This window comes from Thamnophis sirtalis, unplaced genomic scaffold (assembly GCF_051295495.1).
Source record: "Thamnophis sirtalis isolate CommonGarterSnake01/CBP01778 unplaced genomic scaffold, rThaSir2_p1.2 scaffold_2, whole genome shotgun sequence".
In the NCBI taxonomy this organism is placed as follows: Eukaryota; Metazoa; Chordata; class Lepidosauria; order Squamata; family Natricidae; genus Thamnophis; species Thamnophis sirtalis.
In genome coordinates this window covers 139,677,070-139,696,160 of record NW_028261382.1, presented here as the reverse complement: position 1 = coordinate 139,696,160, position 19,091 = coordinate 139,677,070, and the positions used below count along the sequence as shown (strand labels likewise).

Sequence of the window (19,091 nt, the reverse complement as noted above, 5' to 3'; positions counted from 1 at the left end):
TTATGCTGATAAATAAATAAAGGGAGACTAGTATAGATCTATTTCAAGCTATTTAGCTCTCATCAGCTAGCCATACCCATGTTTGGGAATCGAACCTGTGCTCCATTGCCTCCCAGGCAGGGAGTTAACCATTTGAGCTACAGAGAACGACTCCTTATCAGCCAGCCAGGGTGGGAGGTATATACTTAAAGTCACAACCCCTGGTATGCCCAAGTATGAGAGGAAGGTCACACTTCCACTCTCTGTCATTCGGCTCGTCACAAGAGACCATCCAGACAGAAACCCAATATTTTTTACTGTTGCCTTTTTGTTACATTTGTTATATTTATGCTGATAAATAAATAGAGACTAGTATAAATCTATTTCAAGCTATTTAGCTCTCATCAGCTAGCCATACCCATGTTTGGGAATCGAACCTCTGCTCCATTGCCTCCCAGGCAGGGAGTTAACCATTTGAGCTACAGAGAACGACTCCTTATCAGCCAGCCAGGGTGGGAGGTATATACTTAAAGTCACAACCCCTGGTATGCCCAAGTATGGGAGGAAGGTCACACTTCCACTCTCTGTCATTAGGCTCGTCACAAGAGACCATCCAGACAGAAACCCAATATTTTTTACTGTTGCCTTTTTGTTACTTTTTTTATATTTATGCTGATGAATAAATAAAGGGAGACTAGTATAGATCTATTTCAAGCTATTTAGCTCTCATCAGCTAGCCATACCCATGTTTGGGAATCGAACCTGTGCTCCATTGCCTCCCAGGCAGGGAGTTAACCATTTGAGCTACAGAGAACGACTCCTTATCAGCCAGCCAGGGTGGGAGGTATATACTTAAAGTCACAACCCCTGGTATGCCCAAGTATGAGAGGAAGGTCACACTTCCACTCTCTGTCATTCGGCTCGTCACAAGAGACCATCCAGACAGAAACCCAATATTTTTTACTGTTGCCTTTTTGTTACATTTGTTATATTTATGCTGATAAATAAATAGAGACTAGTATAAATCTATTTCAAGCTATTTAGCTCTCATCAGCTAGCCATACCCATGTTTGGGAATCGAACCTGTGCTCCATTGCCTCCCAGGCAGGGAGTTAACCATTTGAGCTACAGAGAACGACTCCTTATCAGCCAGCCAGGGTGGGAGGTATATACTTAAAGTCACAACCCCTGGTATGCCCAAGTATGGGAGGAAGGTCACACTTCCACTCTCTGTCATTAGGCTCGTCACAAGAGACCATCCAGACAGAAACCCAATATTTTTTACTGTTGCCTTTTTGTTACTTTTTTTATATTTATGCTGATAAATAAATAAAGGGAGACTAGTATAGATTATTTCAAGCTATTTAGCTCTCATCAGCTAGCCATACCCATGTTTGGGAATCGAACCTGTGCTCCATTGCCTCCCAGGCAGGGAGTTAACCATTTGAGCTACAGAGAACGACTCCTTATCAGCCAGCCAGGGTGGGAGGTATATACTTAAAGTCACAACCCCTGGTATGCCCAAGTATGAGAGGAAGGTCACACTTCCACTCTCTGTCATTCGGCTCGTCACAAGAGACCATCCAGACAGAAACCCAATATTTTTTACTGTTGCCTTTTTGTTACATTTGTTATATTTATGCTGATAAATAAATAGAGACTAGTATAAATCTATTTCAAGCTATTTAGCTCTCATCAGCTAGCCATACCCATGTTTGGGAATCGAACCTGTGCTCCATTGCCTCCCAGGCAGGGAGTTAACCATTTGAGCTACAGAGAACGACTCCTTATCAGCCAGCCAGGGTGGGAGGTATATACTTAAAGTCACAACCCCTGGTATGCCCAAGTATGGGAGGAAGGTCACACTTCCACTCTCTGTCATTAGGCTCGTCACAAGAGACCATCCAGACAGAAACCCAATATTTTTTACTGTTGCCTTTTTGTTACTTTTTTTATATTTATGCTGATAAATAAATAAAGGGAGACTAGTATAGATCTATTTCAAGCTATTTAGCTCTCATCAGCTAGCCATACCCATGTTTGGGAATCGAACCTGTGCTCCATTGCCTCCCAGGCAGGGAGTTAACCATTTGAGCTACAGAGAACGACTCCTTATCAGCCAGCCAGGGTGGGAGGTATATACTTAAAGTCACAACCCCTGGTATGCCCAAGTATGGGAGGAAGGTCACACTTCCACTCTCTGTCATTAGGCTCGTCACAAGAGACCATCCAGACAGAAACCCAATATTTTTTTTACTGTTGCCTTTTTGTTACATTTGTTATATTTATGCTGATAAATAAATAAAGGGAGACTAGTATAGATCTATTTCAAGCTATTTAGCTCTCATCAGCTAGCCATACCCATGTTTGGGAATCGAACCTGTGCTCCATTGCCTCCCAGGCAGGGAGTTAACCATTTGAGCTACAGAGAACGACTCCTTATCAGCCAGCCAGGGTGGGAGGTATATACTTAAAGTCACAACCCCTGGTATGCCCAAGTATGGGAGGAAGGTCACACTTCCACTCTCTGTCATTAGGCTCGTCACAAGAGACCATCCAGACAGAATTATATATATTTCCTGAACCTGGGTTTCTTGGACAGCAAAGGCGACAAAGCAAACATAACACCAGGCATGTTACTGAGAGGCAAAGTCACAAAACTCTCTTTCACTTATTTTTGCCATGTCATGCAGGAGAATTCACTACAGAAAGCAATTATGTTTGGAAGAGTTAGCTTCCAAAGAACACGATGGCTGGACACCATCAAAGCTGACATCAGCCAGAGCATTGTACTACTCATAGAAGTAGTGCAAGATTGGAAGGTGTGGAGAGACTTGGATCATAGGATTGCCAAGCTTCTAAACCATTGCATTTGGTAAGTAAAGCAGAGATTAGGCTCCTTCCAAGTAAGGAAGTGACTCTCTTAATTAAACATAACTGGCTGCAGCATGATTTAAGGTACAGTGCTGACCCATGTTTCTCTGTTGGAAAAAATAATCTGATCCCATTCTTTGGTGTCTTGTTTCTAGGTATTTTGTCCAAGTAATAACAAAACCTACAACTCTGATTTTCTGACTGAATGACAAACCTGGCATGACTCTTTAGATGGAGTTTTGACTTTTATTCTGCATGTTCCTATTGAAAACAAAACTACTCAGGCAAGTTTCCTTTCCAACAAACTGTGTTTTGACTTACTGTATATATTCTTTCCCTATCTGCTGCTTAACCTTGAATCACCTGGAAACTGTGTGTGTTTATATGTGTATACACATTGAAACCTAAAATAGGACAAGGGCTGGCTTCTCCCTGTCAGGGAGTGAAGTTGGAATTGCTGCCTGTAGTTTGAAAAAGCAGCTGCAATTAGGCAGAAATGTTTCCCTTGCACTTCTCTTATGTATTGAGATGTTCACTCATACATTCATTCACCGGCCTCTAAGGCAATGTTGCAGCTACTGTACTAAGGTAGCCATACCTTGGTGTTTTCAAAATTGTTCTGATATTGAGAGACAGCCTCATCCCACTCAGTCTTTTGTGCTTAGAAAATCAAACGCTAAGACAGAGTGGAAAAAGAGGTGATGCAACAAGAAAGATAAAAATAAACAGCCTACATATGAGGAAGGGAGATGATATCTGCAGATTGGCTGTTATTACAAGAAGCAAGATGTGTTTCATTCAAATGCCAAGACCACAAGCTTTCTGTGCAACATGCAATAAGTTCACATGGTTCAATAGGGTTGGGTGTTTCTTCAACTGTGGCTTGTGGCCTTGTCCTGTCTTTTAGACTTGCCTTTGCATTGCATTGGCTTTGCCTGTGGACTTGGAAACTTGCTTTTGTCTAGTGGACTGAACTTGCCTTTGCCTTGAGGATTAGTGTTAGCTTCATTTGAGCAGCCTGTGGAACTCATTGGGGTTGAGTTGGTATTGGCACTGGGAATTACAGGGCAATATCAATTCAGGCTCAAAAGCCTTAATAAAGACTCCTTACAGCCATTATGTGTCTGTATGCATGAGTGGAACAGAAAAGAGAACTAGATGGGACTGGAGAACTTACAATCAATGATATAGTTTCCCAAGCACTATTATATAGTTTCAAAAGGCAACTCATTTCCCAATCTCCTAAACACCAAACCAATTAATCCTCTATGCTAAAAAACTTTATTCTTTATTTAAATGTATATGTTAATTGGTATTGATTGGCTAATTTGAATGGAGATTGTACTCCACCCTCTGAGGGAGGGACAACATAATAGTGTGTTGGTTTAAAAACATCACATCAGAATTCAAACTGATTATTTTTTCAAGCAAAGAGTCTGAAACGGATCCCTTTGGAAAACGGTGATCATTGTGATATGCAGGTGAAATTTATCTCTCTTCTTTGAATGGTGGACGGATCCTAGTTTTCCTTTGTCAAACAATAATGTTATGCTTGTTTATAAATTTGTAACTTTTCCTTTAATGTTTTGATACTGAATTCTGAGTAATATTTTTATTACAGAAAGGTTGGCTAGTGAGGATTTATTAATGTATAAATTACACTTTCATTCCTAAGGAAATTCAGTTGAATCACCCATTTCCATTCTAAGTGACTGGGTGTCAGATGAAGGGCCTTAGAGTCCTTTTGCAGAAAACGGAATATTATTTCAAGATTTTATGGACTCTTTGGAGATACTCCTCAATTATCTGCAAAATCTGAAATATCACTGCTATTTTCCTTTCATTTATGAACTAAGCCAAGAAGAGAAGCTGATAATACCTACTTTCATAGTGAATGGAATAAGGATATTCTACTGATACTTTTTGTCTTCTGCTAGAAGTTCTTTCAGCAGGTTAGCTTACCAAAAACAAAGAAAGGAAATACTTATTCATTCTGTCAGCTGATCAGAGACTTTATTATTGATAGATCCCAAGACATTTTATCTTATTCTGCATTACTGAATGGGGTTGTTTAAGGAACTCCTTAAAGGAAGCATATATGAAGCACTGTCATAATGTATTCTAGTAGAGAGAATAGGAGGGTGGGTTCCTTGCAATGAATCTACAATTGATCCTTTTCCAATAAAAATTACGGTAAGTGGGGAGGAAAGAATGGATATTAGGCAGGAAGAAAAAGTTTCCATATCTGATTTTAAACAGAGGGTGTCCAGAATTGTCCGGTTATTGATCACAATAACCCACAAGTTGTTTCTAAAGTCAAGGACCCGCTTCTAAATTGACACCATTGGCTGGACATTCAAAGCTTGTCTTTTTTGGTTGGTTACAAAAATAAGTCTAACTTAAGTCTCTAATAATACCAGTAATATTCCATTAAAAGGATCAATAGTCTAATTGATGGTATTAAGCCTTTATTTGTTTTATCATCTCTCAGCTTAATCTTCTCCATGAGGGTATTTGAACGTTGTCATTACAATGTATGCGGGGCCATCCTGATACTCTGTTGAACTCCCAGAGTTCAATATTGCAACCACTAATAGTAAAATGTTTTTTATTTCTCTTTTTCAGGAACAAATTATTTGTTTGTAAATGGATTTCTATTTACATAATCTTATTTCGAACATGACTGTGGAAAATATATGTTGTATCTTAAGAAATGAATTTACAATCTGGTCAACTTGCATTTTAGAAGGATATGCAGGCTTTATGGTATATCCCTTAATTTTGATAGCGATTCTGATAATATTATATTATCCCTTTATTTGGATATTTTCTGTGATCTCTCTCAGTAATGCAATACTTTCTGTATGGAAAAAAATTGGTAATCTGCCAGAAGATATCAATAGCCAAAAATGGGACAGGCCAAAGCAATTTTTGTCAGTGGCAGTACACTGGTTTGGAAAGCTACTGCACAGTAAGTATGACTTTCTTCATTCATTCTTTAAGGCAGGGTTGAGGAATGTACCATTGTAGGCAACATTCGGCCAACCATAATCAGCACCAATTTGCATCTTGGAGATGTGTCTGAAGCTAACAAAATGTGAATGGAAAACTGATAATGCATAGTGTCAATTTATGTATAATTCATTTTTGTAAAAGGGCTTCAGCAACTAGTCAAGAAAATGTCTTATCTCTATGGGTGCAGAAGAAATTGTCTTAATCCATTACTAAGCAAAGTAATTGCAGGCATATTTTTTAAATAGTAGAACTTTATATATAACCATAAAATACCAGAAACATTTGGGCATGGTCATGTTGTGATCATTATATTTTTTTTAAAATAGCATTAGAAATTTTTTTTAAAATATATTTTTCAAGCCTAGTGTTAGGAAACATCAAAAAGCAAATATTGTTCCTGAGAGGGGAAATCCATTACTACAGTGGAAGAAAAGTCTTGGATTTGGGGGAAACAATAGTGCACACCATCGTTCTTGCTAGCATTCTCCCATGTGGGTAGGGAGCGAGGCCAGATTTTCTAGGTGCATTGGGAAGCCTTTTCCATCTCCCTATCCCATCACTCTCAGGAGCATGAAGCTCTGTTCCCACCACTCCAATTAATAACCCATGAAATTGCTTAATGACCACTTGGTCCACAACTTGGAGAGTGGGATTGTGGTCATCACATGGTGTTTGCTTAACATCTGCTTCACTCAACAACTAATATTCTGGGCCCAATTCTGATTGTAAGTTTTCAGTCTGTTTAGAAAACATCAATTTTACATTTTGTGCTAACAAGTATTGTACGCCAGAAGAGGTAGTGAAAATCTGGTGGACCAGACTGGTAGCGGCCTGACCACGTCCCACCCTGGCAAAAAAAAAGACTATCCCAACGTCCAGGAACTGCATCGCGAAGTAAGGAAAGCAGGTCTTGGGAGAGACCTTCCCTCCCCCTTCAGAGAGCCCATGTGGGGAAAGAGGTGGTGGTCTAGTTTGAACACGGGTGGGCAGGTGGTTTAGTGGTCAGTGCCTCCTTCGCACATTGGGGCGGCAAAGAAGGAAAGGAGGTGAGTGATAGCCAAGAGCAAAGGCGTTCCCTTTCACCCTTGGGGGTGGGGGCAGGGGACTGTTTATCATGTGCCTCCTTCCCTTGCTCATCTGCTATCACCGGGGTGCCACCAGAACAAGCGAGGTCTTGAGAGAGATCTTCCCTCCTCCTCCAGAGAAACCATGCCTGGAGAGAGGAGGCAGGCTGGTTTGAATACTGGCGGGCAGGCGGTTTAATGGTCAGTGCCTCCTTCACTTGTTCAGGCAGGTGGAGAAAGAAAGGAGGGCACATGATAGCCGAGGATGAAGGCACTACTCCCCTTTGTCCTTGGTGGCAGGGGTGCTTTATTGTGTGCCTCCTTTCTTTCTCCTCCTGCCTCAATGAGCGAAGAAGGCGCCAGCCCCAAACTGCCCACACGTGTTCAAACCAGCCTGCCTCCTCTCTCCTGGCATGGGCTCTCTGGAGGGGGAGGGAAGCCCCACCCCCAAGACCGGCTTCTTTCCTTCCCTCCTGCAGTGTCAATCCTTAGGGGAAGGGCACGGACCGTTCGGCGGTGGCAGGAAAATGGAGGCATTTTCACAATGGCAGATGAAGCATAATCCTGGGTAGTTCTGGTGCTCCCTTCCCCTAGCATGTCCCATTGCTGCTGGCGCCAGTTTTGATTAATCTGGCTTGGCAGTGATGGCAAGAAGCGGCTACCAGAGATGCTCTCAGCGATGGCAAGAGCCCTGCCGCTGAGCCAAATTCACCAAAAGTGGTGCCAGCAGCAACGGGACATGCTTGAGGAAGGGAGAGCCGTAACTGATTGCCCAGGATTGTGCTTCAGCCGCTGCCATCACTTCTGCTGCTGCTGCAGCCATCAGAGACTCCTTCCTCGCCACTGCTTTGTTTTGGGCCAAGAAGTGACGTCTCTAAGGGATTGTCCCTGGATGGCACCTGAGGCTGCCTTGCCTTCTTCTGCCCCATGGAAAAAAGAGCACTCTCCCCTCTCACTTTTCTCAGCCTACACGCTATTCAGGGTGTGGGGAAAAGTGCCACTCGACTCCCCCTCCAGGAGGACCACCGCGTATCGTCCATGGGTGGGAGGTTGAAGGGGTGACCACAGGTGAAGAGCAGTGAGAGCTTTTGGCAGCACAAGAGAAAGACTTCAAAGTCACTGGAGGTGTGTGGCTGGTGTGCCTTGTTCCGACTTTCTTCGGGTGCAAAATGCTTTAAAAATAAAGTTTTAGTTTGGGGGAGTTGTAAAGGGTTAGTGCTGCAAGGGTTATAACTTGACAGCTTTAAGACTTGCACAATTCAAACGCCAGAGTCCCTGAGCCAACATGCCTGGAGGAGGAACTCTGGGAGTTGAAGTCCACAAGTCTTAAAACTTTCAAGTTTGAACATCCCTGGGTTGTTGTTTTTTTGTAAAGTGTTAAGGATGCAAGGGTCTTGTAACTTGATAGCTTTAAGACTTTGAGACTCATACTTCAAATGCCAGAGCCAACATTTTGGTTGCTAAACAAGAGCGTTATTAAGTGACTTTCATCACATTTTACAAATTGGCCATGCCCAACCGGTCACTTGACTGCCAAGCCATGCCCACAAAATAGGCCACACCCACAAAATAGGTCACACCCACAAAATAGGTAGTAAATTTTTTTGCAACCCACCTGTGGTGCTAGCCCATAATCTGTCATGGTTTTGGCCTGACACAACATAGATATCACACAAATATCTATTAACAGTTCTAGAAAAAGTAAGAAGTATATCAAAATTATGTTTTAAATATATATATAAAGTTTTATTATTTTAAATTATTTAAAATGGCCATAATTCATAGGATAGTGTTGAGATATTTGGGATAAAAGATAAGCTTTTATGTCACTTTAATTGGTATGAATCTAAGTGAATTATAGAAAATTAGAAGGAATATGCAGGATCACAAAGTTAATAACACTGAACTCAGATGATTCTGACCGATTGATTTTGGCACCTAATATGGCAACATGTAGTTCCAAAAAGCACATATGATTTAAAATGTTTAGCTTCACAAGAAAGCTAAGTAAAAATTCTTTTTTTCTACATGATCTTCCTTTCTTCTATAGGAGACCCTTGTGAAATAATATTGAAGCTATTTCATTTTTCTACCATTAATAGGTTATGAGATTTCTGGATTAGAAAATCTACCAGAAGGACCAGCAATCCTTGTTTATTACCATGGAGCCATGTCAATTGACTATTATTTATTTACTCAAAGGCTTTATAGACTCACTGGGAAATTCATCTATTCTGTGATAGATCGTAGTATTTTTCATTTACCAGGTAAAAAAGAATACTACAAGTTTAGTTTTAGTTATATATTTCAAATGGTATACTGTAAATTCACTGATTTGGGAAGTCCAATTTTTGTTCTTCAAAGACTTAGTTGAATTATGTCATGGTGGAAATATGTGTATTCTGTTTCCTTTTACAAGCAGGAACAGAATGACTTCTTCTGCTTTTGCAGGAATAAGACTATTTCTCTCCATCCATCATGCTGATCATCCTACAAGAGAAAAATGTATAAATGTTCTGAAACAAGGGCATCTGATGGGAGTTGCACCAGGAGGACTACGAGAGCAAAATTATGGAAATAATTACTACAAACTAATATGGGGAAAACGGAAAGGATTTGCTCATATAGCTATAGATGCAAAAGTGGTGAGGCATTTGTCATTACATCTTTTTCCTAGCGGTCTTTTACATTGGAATGTGAACTTGTAAATGCTATATTTCATGTTCATGTCATCTATTTATTTTTAAGCTATCTGCAAATGTACAGGAAGGAGCAAGCAACCACATATCAGATTTGACAGGCCAGGAAAAGGCAAATCTTCTTTCTCCCATTTACATAAACCGAGAAATCAGTGGTGACATTCACATTTTTTCCCTACCGGTTCTATGGGCGTGGCTTGGGTAGGTCCTGTGACTGAGAGGGTGTGGTCAACTCAACATCACTCATGGCCCTGCCCACTCAGTCACATGACCCAACTAACCAAGCCACTCCCACAGAACTCGGTAGGAAAAAAAATGAATGTCTATTCTACCTATTTTCTGTCCAGGCTGGCCTAGTCTGTCGAAGATCTCCCTTCGCCACACAATGTGTCCTTACCTTCCTCTCGCAACTGGCTGCCAGTGAAGGCAAGCCAGGGCTGAATTGTCACTGCTGGGTTCCCTGCCAACCTACATCTCACCCCCTTTGTCACGGGATGCTTGCAGCAGCCGCCTCTTGTTCGGTGATGTTTCATGTGGTGAAAAAGCTGTGTGCAGGCTTTTTGTAGCAAAAATTACTGGAGCTGTTCCACTTTTTGAATGCGCCACCGCCCTGTTCCATGTTGCCGGCCGCACAGCAGCACAGTGGCAGCAGGCAATGATGTGTGCATGGAACACCTAAAGACTGGTATCTTTAGGCTCCCAGCAAGATTAGCTCATAAGCCAAACACAAAAACTTCAGTTCTTGCAGTCTAGTCATAAGAAACAACTGTCTGGAGTGCAAGTGAACAGCTCATAATGTCTCCTGTTTCTGGGGAAGCCACAATTTGCCATCTGTTGGCCAATCTGCACTCCACACAGTTCTTGCTCCTTCAGGGATGTCTAGCTCTTCCTAAATTCCTACAATATGAGCAAAGGTTATAGAATAGTAAACACACAAATAAAAATCGTGATGTTTTCATTAAACACTTGTCTCTTTATTTTTTTGGCATATTCTGAGTTTATTAAATCCAAGATTTAATAAAGTTGTGGTTTAATGTTAGTTTATTAAGCAGGATCTTCAAAGATTAGATGCATGAGAATAAAACAGAATAAAATGTGGACTAAAATATAAAAACAATATGTGGCATAAGGGACAGATAAAAAGCTTGCTTGTAAAAAGATAGGGAAATATCATCAAACTTCAACCACAAAATGTTCCAGTATATGTCCTTATGTCAAAAGCCCCAAACCACAAGGTTCAGCTAAAGTTCGCTTAGAGACACGTAGTCAATACCTATGGCCCAAGATAAAAAGAGAAGTAAGACAATATCTACTTATAAGGCTTCTTTCTCAAGGTAACCAATAAGAAATGAGTTAAGTGTTTCCATGTTACGCTGCCTTTGAGAATGTATAAGAATGTGTGCTTCGATAATGAAGGTTGTTCAGAACTTGCAATACTAGCCTTGGACTAGTTTTCTTAACCTGCCAATAATCTCCTGCATCCTGAGATGTCTAAGCCTGTCATTTTCTCCAACAATTCTGGCGACCGTGGGCAGGACTTTGAGTGATATTTTGCCGAGGACAGAACGGGCTGACCGATGCCCCATTGAGGCCATCTCACCCATCTTCAGGCACCAACAGAGACCTTTCTCTGGAAGAGGGTAGAAGACCTCCCTTGGGCATCCGGTGGACCCCGCCGATCTTCAGGCACCAACAGAGACCTTTCTCTGGAAGAGGGTAGAAGACCTCCCTTGGGCATCCGGTGGACCCCGCCGATCCAAGAATCTGACCAGGATCAGGACAAGTCAATAAAATTACGCAAGCTGAGAAAGAAGACGCTTGCAGGCAAGTATTGTGGGAATTGTAGACCCACTCGGTTAAGAGTGGAAGAGGGGGCTCGATCATGCCTCCCCTGAATCCAGGATAACATCCCTTCCAAACGGAACTGGCGTATTCTAATGAGGCTCTAGATTTTTGTGGGTGGTTAAGCCACTGCAGTTCCTGTTGGTGACTGTGAATCTCCAGAACCGCAGGTCAGTGGAAAGTGGAAAGTGTGTTAGAAATAGAACATGGAAGGGGGAGTAAGCATTCCTCAAACACCCCTCCAATGCATGTTGAGAAACTTTAAAAGAGTTTTCAGTGGAGCTTATGGAGATCCCAAACCCATTCCTGGGGATTTGAAAAGATTCTGTGAGAATGAATGGCCAACAATTAATGTAGGATGGAAACCCGAAGGCACTTTTAATCCAGACATCATTTCAAAAGTACATCAGATCATAACAGATGCTAAAACCAGCCACCCAGATCAGTATCAGTATATTGACCAGTGGCAAATAACAGTGCAACAGAATCCTGACTGGCTTCGTAAATGTAAAAAGGAAGCCATAAAGGTCTGTGTGGCTCAAATAAAAGAAAATGGTAAATGTGAGGTCAAAAAGAGTCACCCTGAAAAAAAGCCTTTCCTAAAGACTGCACCCTATGAAGAGGAAGGTCCCCCTCCATATGCTCCTCCTTATCATACAAGGCAGCTACAGAATGCTAGCAGTAGAAATAATCAAGGGCCAATAGGACAAAGTGATCAGAGGGAAAAGCAAAACGTGGAAAGTCCTTTTAGCAGAACCCCCCTCTCTTGCAACCCAATGGACTTCTCCCATTGCTGCCCGAACCAGAAGTCAGTTCCTAGCCCCACTTTGCCAAGTGGATCAAAGAGTTATAGATGGCCAGGGACAGGTAGACATTCATCCTCTATTTCAATATGTCCTGTTCACCACTACAAATTGGAAAGAACATTATGGACCATTGTCTGCCATGCCTCCGGAGGTTATTGACTTGCTCAGGGTTATTATTTAAAACCCATAATCCAACCTGGCAGGATTGGAACAGTTAATTACTACTCTCCTTAATGCCTCAAAAGAGGCAGTTTGCTTGGACTAGGTTTCCCCAAGGACTTAAAAATTCACCTACTTTTTTGGAGAAGCCTTGGCCTCAGACCTGGAAAATTTCCAGCCTTGCGAAGATGGAGAACCGTAAGCCAATCCCAACACCTAAAGTCAATTATCTGACAAACCCTGTAAGAAAAATGGCAGAGCCTAGGGAAAATGGGCCCCTGCAACAATTGAGAAAAGAGAACTATATGTTAAGAGTGTTGGAGTTAGGTCAAAGCTTAATCAATCAGTCTGATATAGAAATCATAGGGTCACTCTCCTTGTGCAGCAAATGGTATCAGGAACCTGGCATTCCTGTGTGATTACTATCAGGGGAACAATGCCCATCTTGCCCCCAGGAAGACACTTGTGGACATGAAATTAACTCACAGCATGTCTCCCTGTTCTCACAAGCTCTTCCAACAGAAAGTCACTTTCTCGCTCCCACCTCCTCTTGTTTTTAACTGTTGGGAGGGGAATTTGACTACTGGAAGGTGCCCAAGGCCGTTCCAGCCACCCTGACTTCCTGTTTGGCTTTCAATACAATCCATCTACACGTACGTCTTCTCCATGAACATCGGCTTATGTGTAGGAGAAAATGGAGTTTTCTTTCTGTGTGGAAGAAATGCATATTTATGTTTAGCCACTAATTGGATTGGCACATGCACTCTAATACACCTCCTCCCTAAAATGGGGGTGGTAAGTGTGGAACAGGCTTTCCCTGTACCCCTCCTGGGACATGTCCAGAAAAGAGTGCTGCTCCTAATCCCGCTATTAACCATCCTGGGAATAGGGACAGCAGTTGGAACAGGTGTGGGTGGAATGACCCACTCCATGGCAACTGTCAGAAGAATTCCAAGAAAGCCTAAACCAAATTGCTGGCACCTTCGTTGAGGTCCAAGATCAAATAGATTCCTTGGCAGCAGTGGTTTTACAAAACCGGCGTGCCATAGACCTCTTAACTGCTGAAAAGGGTGGGCTATGTGTATTCCTGGGAGAAGATTACTGTTTCTATATGAATAGGTCAGGGGCAATCGGCGGGTGGTCAAAGAACTATGGGACCGAGCTTCCTCAATTTGTCAAAGACTGCAAGGTTTTCTTGACTATCGGGATCAGGTTGGATTAAACAAATGCTGTTTCTTCTGCTATGTAGGATCACAAGCTCCTTTGCATAATATGCCTATTTAAGCAACTCGTTATGAGGTCCATAAAGGAAATAGTGGTTGAAAAGGAGTTAATGCTGATGGAAAACCTTATTAACCATATCCCACATCCTGACGAGGAAGATGAAATTTCAGATACTAGTTTGTATGTTCAAATTGCATTTTTAGGAGTGGAGAAAGTACTTCCGGAAGATAAGCCCTACGAATTATTCTATGTGTATTACTTGTTTCCTTGCTTTTTCACTTATGTTTATTTTGCATGCTAATATTGTTAATCAAAAAACTCTGTAATAGGCTAGATTCAACTGTGGCTATTAATAGAGTCTAGGAGGGGGGGATAAAGCAGAATAAAATGTGGATTAAAATATAAAAACAAGACATGGCATAGGGGCAGATAAAAAGCTTGCTTGTAAAAAGACAGGGAAATATCATCAACCTTCAACCACAAAATGTTACAGTATATGTCCTTATGTCAAAAGCCCAAAACCACAAGGTTCAGCTAAAGTTCGCTTAGAGACACGTAGTCAGTACCTATGGCCCAAGACAAAAGGAGAAGTAAGACAATATCTACTTATAAGGCTTTTTCCTCAAGGTAACCAATAGTGTTTCCATGTTATGCTGCCTTTTAGAGTGTATAAGAATGCGTACTTCAATAATGAAGGTTGTTCAGAACTTGCAATACTAGCCTTGGGCTAGTTTTCTTAACCTGGCTGCCAATAAATTTCTCCTGCATCCTGAGATGTCTAAGCCTGTCATTTTCTGCAACAAGAATTCAACACTAAAGAAAGAATGAAGGATACTTTGGCATGTCAGAAGCTGAGTTAAAACTACATTTAGTAGGATAATGCAGCTACTGCAGTATTTAAAATCTCAGAAACTAATAACTGATAGGGTGTCAAAAGATGCGATGACCTTAGCAACATATCTTATCCACATTAGTTTCTCAAATATCTGTTTTATGTCCAGTGTATTTTATTCCTTTTATGTACTATGACTAAAAGAGTCTCATTATTTTTTTTCATGTCTTCTAGCCAGTCATCCCAATGTTTACACAAAATATTAGAGAAGGATATATATCATATGGAAATATTAGTAAGCAAAACTTTATGTATTCTCTGGAATGTTATTACTTTTAAGGCTATAAATCTATACATCTGCATCTTTGCCTACCATGTTTAATTTCAATGATACCATAACTCAAGCAGCAATAGCTAAACCTGGGCTGTAAATATTTTAAAAGTATAATTGATGTAGATGAATTGGGAGCATTTTCATTCAATTCTGTTATGAAGACAGAATGATGAAAGACTGTCCAATTTCTATTTCATCAAAATGCTGAATGAATATATGAATATATGAATATGAAATATGTGAAAATGTCCAACTCTGAATTCTACAGAATTCCAAAGCTTTTCTGGAAAACCCAAAATTGCATTTCCCATAATTGACATGATATCATGGGATTATATGGACTGACTTAGAAATAACAGAAATTCAGAAGATATAACTGTATACTGTAAATGCATTGGTACTTATTCTGGGAAATCTGTCTGTCTCTATACTTATCCATCATCCTGCCATCTATCAGTCTTGTGGAATCTCTGTGTGTGTTTACGTGTCTGGATTAGCCTGCTTTTCCTAATTTTCTAACCTTTGTAAAATCTATGGTGAACTTTGCAAATTGTAATGGCCAAACATAATAGCTTATTTTCTTGCTCTTTCAACTGGAAAACCTTTACATTAGTAAGTTCTGATACCACTACTAAAAATTGCTACAGATATTGAATATAGGTCTCTAACAAAGACTAATATGAAACTCTTTGCACTTTGTTAAAATGTTTTTCTGAGATTTTCTAAATCTTGTACCCAGGACCAATGAGATGGTTTTATGAGCGAAACCGATGGTTAATCTTTCCAATATATGGAATATTTCCAGTTAAACTTATAACCCATATTGGAGAACAAATTCCATATGATCCAAATATAACTCCAGAAAAATTAGCTGATAAAGTAAGTGTATTTCTATTATAAAAGAAAAAAATATACATTCAAATTAACACTTTGTTCATGAAATTATAACTTTATAATAATACTTTATAAGCACTTATTGGATTTGCATGTTCTGAAAAACCAGGTATTATGTCATCTAAAATAAGGTTTATGGTTTAAGTAAAAACTGAATCCAGACAATTGTGGTTTCTTCAAGAAGCCACAGTTAGGAGCAAATTAGATAAGGGTCCTGTTCTATTCTGTTTTTAAAATTGTAATACAGTATGCAGGCAGAGAGGTAGTTTAACAATTTATTTTAATGTATCATATAGTTTAACCCAAAGGAAAAATGAGATTTATCTGATTATACCTCACAATATGGAGGGGGTGGGGATATCTTGACTATGTGTTAGATTTTTACATATATGTTGAAATATGATATCTATTTTATAGAAAAGTCCATGTGTCCGGTAGTTCAAGAATGGCTTCCCTATAATTCTTGAAACAGAAATCTAAATTATATCATTTTTTTTCTTTCTTTTTCCCATACCACTCTACCCTATGCCACTTCACCTCTTCAACAGACTCGAACAGCAATAGAGGCTTTACGGGACAAACACCAGAAAATCCCAGGAAGCATATTGCATGCTCTTAAGCAACGCTTTGAGACACATAACAAAGAAAAACAGTGATATAACAACATCAATCTCTGTAGATAATGTATATGCACAGCTGATATATGTATAGGTGTAATACAGATGTACCACCATACACTTTTCTTAAACAAAATGTAAGAGCAAATTGAGATGGGATGAGATACTCTATTTACTTCAAGGTGTTCAAATCTTCAACATCACATTAAATTTTATTTGAAAACACCAAAACATTACATGTTTATCTTTCCACACTCATGAATTATATTTGATAAAATCCTAGTGAAATGGCAGATGACTGGAGGAAATCAACTGTTATTCCTGTCTTGGAAAAGGAAAAATCACAGGACATCCACAATCTGGACAATTTTAGAAAACATACTGTGATCATCAAGAGATTTATCTTTAAACATTTTGAAAACAATTACCAGAAATCTGACTTGCCTTATCTAATATTTTTTTCCAGGTAGCTTCCTTAGAGGCTGTAGAAATTTTGTAAAGATAATATATCTTGATTTTTGTTTACAAAAGAAGTTGACAGAGTACTTCATTCTGACTAGCAGGTTATTAATGTAAAGGCTCATGGCGATTAATTGGCTGCACTGCCCAAATTGTAAGTTGTCCATTATTCATTAGGTTTGTGCGAATTATTGAGCAGGAACATACAATATTTAATTGGGACTCCTGTACTTTTCAATGTATTAATTAATGACTTAGGTTAAGAGTGCTATCAAATTTACAGATAAACTGGATGGGGTAATTAATACCCAATATAAACAGAATTCATAATAATTTAATAAAGTAAAGAAATAATACAAAATGAAATTTATCAGATATTAATGTAAAGATATGCAATTAAGAAACAGAATTCAGGATTATAATATAGTTGCTGTGGTAATAACAATTATTTTTTTTAATAGGGCAGGGGAATTATACTTTATTGTACACTGACTCTAAGATAACAGATGCAATTTCAAACTGCTTTAATAAAGTGTAGTTTCAAATTTTTTTCTCTTATCTCTGGTCATCTCCTAGGGTTGTTATGGGAAAAATAGAAAATAGAAACACACACTGTTTTGAATTATATATTAAAAATGTGACATAAACTTAATACAAAAAATTGCATCATGCTTGGAACTGCCTATCTTCTTAGATGTTGCCTTATTATTCTCAGGTTCTTGCTAAGCTTTTGAATTATTAAGCTTCCATCAGTTTTAGACAGTGGATTAAACCCCAGATAATAAGAATTAGAATTAAAATAGAAGAAAAAACAAAAAAGAATTGGATAAGATTACATAGTAGCAAGATCTGAAAATTGATGTTGAAAGATTATGGCATAAACCATGATGGTCACATGGTTATGAGCAGACTGGTAAATCTTAACAAATGTGTGCATTGGCAAAGTTTCTCGCTGTCAATTACAAAATAGCACACTGCTTCCCTACACACATATACTACACAATACATTATGGCATCCTAGGTTCTAGGGTGGAAGTTATAGCGTATGAAGGCCAATGCAAGCTAAAGAACTGCAGCTGTGATTTCATATTATTGTGTATATAATAACAGCTATAGCCAAGAAAAGCAACCATTAAGAAGTTCAAATTTCACAGTGTAGGCAAAAACTCAATTTCAAATCTACCAATCCATTAATGGAGAGACTATCAGGCCAATTATGCCTAAATCAAGCTATAATTAAGCATGTGGTAAGTTGTAGATACCTTCTCTTGCTTATTTATTTTACTATGAGCAGGCAGGGAAATCTTGATCATGACCATCATAGTGGCTTAAACACTGTCATTCAGACCATTGCAAATATGCTCTGATCTGCATTGGCATTTCTATAAAAGGAACAAGAACTAAACTCAGCATGCTGCAAAGCTTGGAAGTTAGTGGAGAGGTCAATCCCTTCACTCTGGTCCCAGTCGAGGTTGTTTGACTAAAAAAAATAAGAGAAGGGTTGATGGTATAGAGCAGGGGTGTCACACTCAAGGCCTGCAGGCTGGACCCACATGCAGGGTGCTTAGATCTGGCCACGGGGCCATCCTGGAAACAGTGAAGGACCAGCCCGTGGTGCTTCTGCCAGTGAAAACGGAGCTCGAGAGGGCTCCCCAGCTGTTTTTGCTGGCAGAGTGCTTAGGCCACCACAGGCTTCCCCGACACAAGTGACATTAAGCTGGCCATGCCTATTCTGGCCATTCCCACCCAGCCTCTTGAGGTGAAACACAACCCTCAATGAAATAGAGTTTGACATCCCTGATATACAGTATACTGGTGATTTATATTGGTGATATTCATATCATAAATCAACATCATTTTAAAGGTGTCTTTACTCCTATAATAAATAACAAATGAGAATTTTAACATACATTGTGTTTCATATAAACATCAATGTATCTTTGGGTTCCAAATTTATCCATTTATGGATCCTAAAGTTTAATATCATCTTCCCTCTTCATCCTCATTTCACCAGCCTGCAACATCTTCATCTACACTCAGATCTTGTTTTGTAACTTTATTTCCATTGTTAAACATAAAGCCCTTGCTTTTGGTAAATATCTATGGTGATTCTCAGTCACCCAAGTCATGGCTGTCACAAAGGTGTTTTTTCAACATTTTTGTTAGGTTATAAAATAAAATACAAAATACAATAGTAAATAGGAAGACAAAGTGGGGGGAGGGTGAAAAAAATTGAAGAGAAACTGGGGAAAAGAAAAGAAGAAACATTGACTTCTGACTCCCTCTGTTGCAG

The 19,091-nt window shown here is 39.6% G+C and overlaps 1 protein-coding gene across 1 annotated transcript; it reads left to right on the top strand.

Annotated features, from left to right (window-relative positions):
* Nucleotides 1-4,289: 4,289 nt before the first annotated feature.
* LOC148049207 (DGAT1/2-independent enzyme synthesizing storage lipids-like) lies at nucleotides 4,290-17,199 on the top strand. The gene is made up of 7 exons (XM_087703863.1): nucleotides 4,290-4,334; nucleotides 5,479-5,824; nucleotides 9,035-9,199; nucleotides 9,384-9,577; nucleotides 14,729-14,789; nucleotides 15,568-15,707; nucleotides 16,271-17,199. The coding sequence occupies exons 2-7, from the start codon at nucleotides 5,500-5,502 to the stop codon at nucleotides 16,376-16,378; spliced, it is 993 nt and encodes a 330-aa protein (XP_087559989.1). The 5' UTR covers nucleotides 4,290-4,334; nucleotides 5,479-5,499; the 3' UTR covers nucleotides 16,379-17,199.
* Nucleotides 17,200-19,091: the final 1,892 nt, after the last annotated feature.

What these genes read in the sequence shown, in the direction of transcription:
- LOC148049207 (XM_087703863.1), top strand. Translation starts at nt 5,500, where the DNA reads ATGGATTTCTATTTACATAATCTTATTTCGAACATGACTGTGGAAAAT. An exon ending in GTTTGGAAAGCTACTGCACA is followed by an intron (nt 5,825 to 9,034) that starts GTAAGTATGACT and finishes TACCATTAATAG; the next exon opens with GTTATGAGATTTCTGGATTA. An exon ending in TAGCTATAGATGCAAAAGTG is followed by an intron (nt 9,578 to 14,728) that starts GTGAGGCATTTG and finishes CATGTCTTCTAG; the next exon opens with CCAGTCATCCCAATGTTTAC.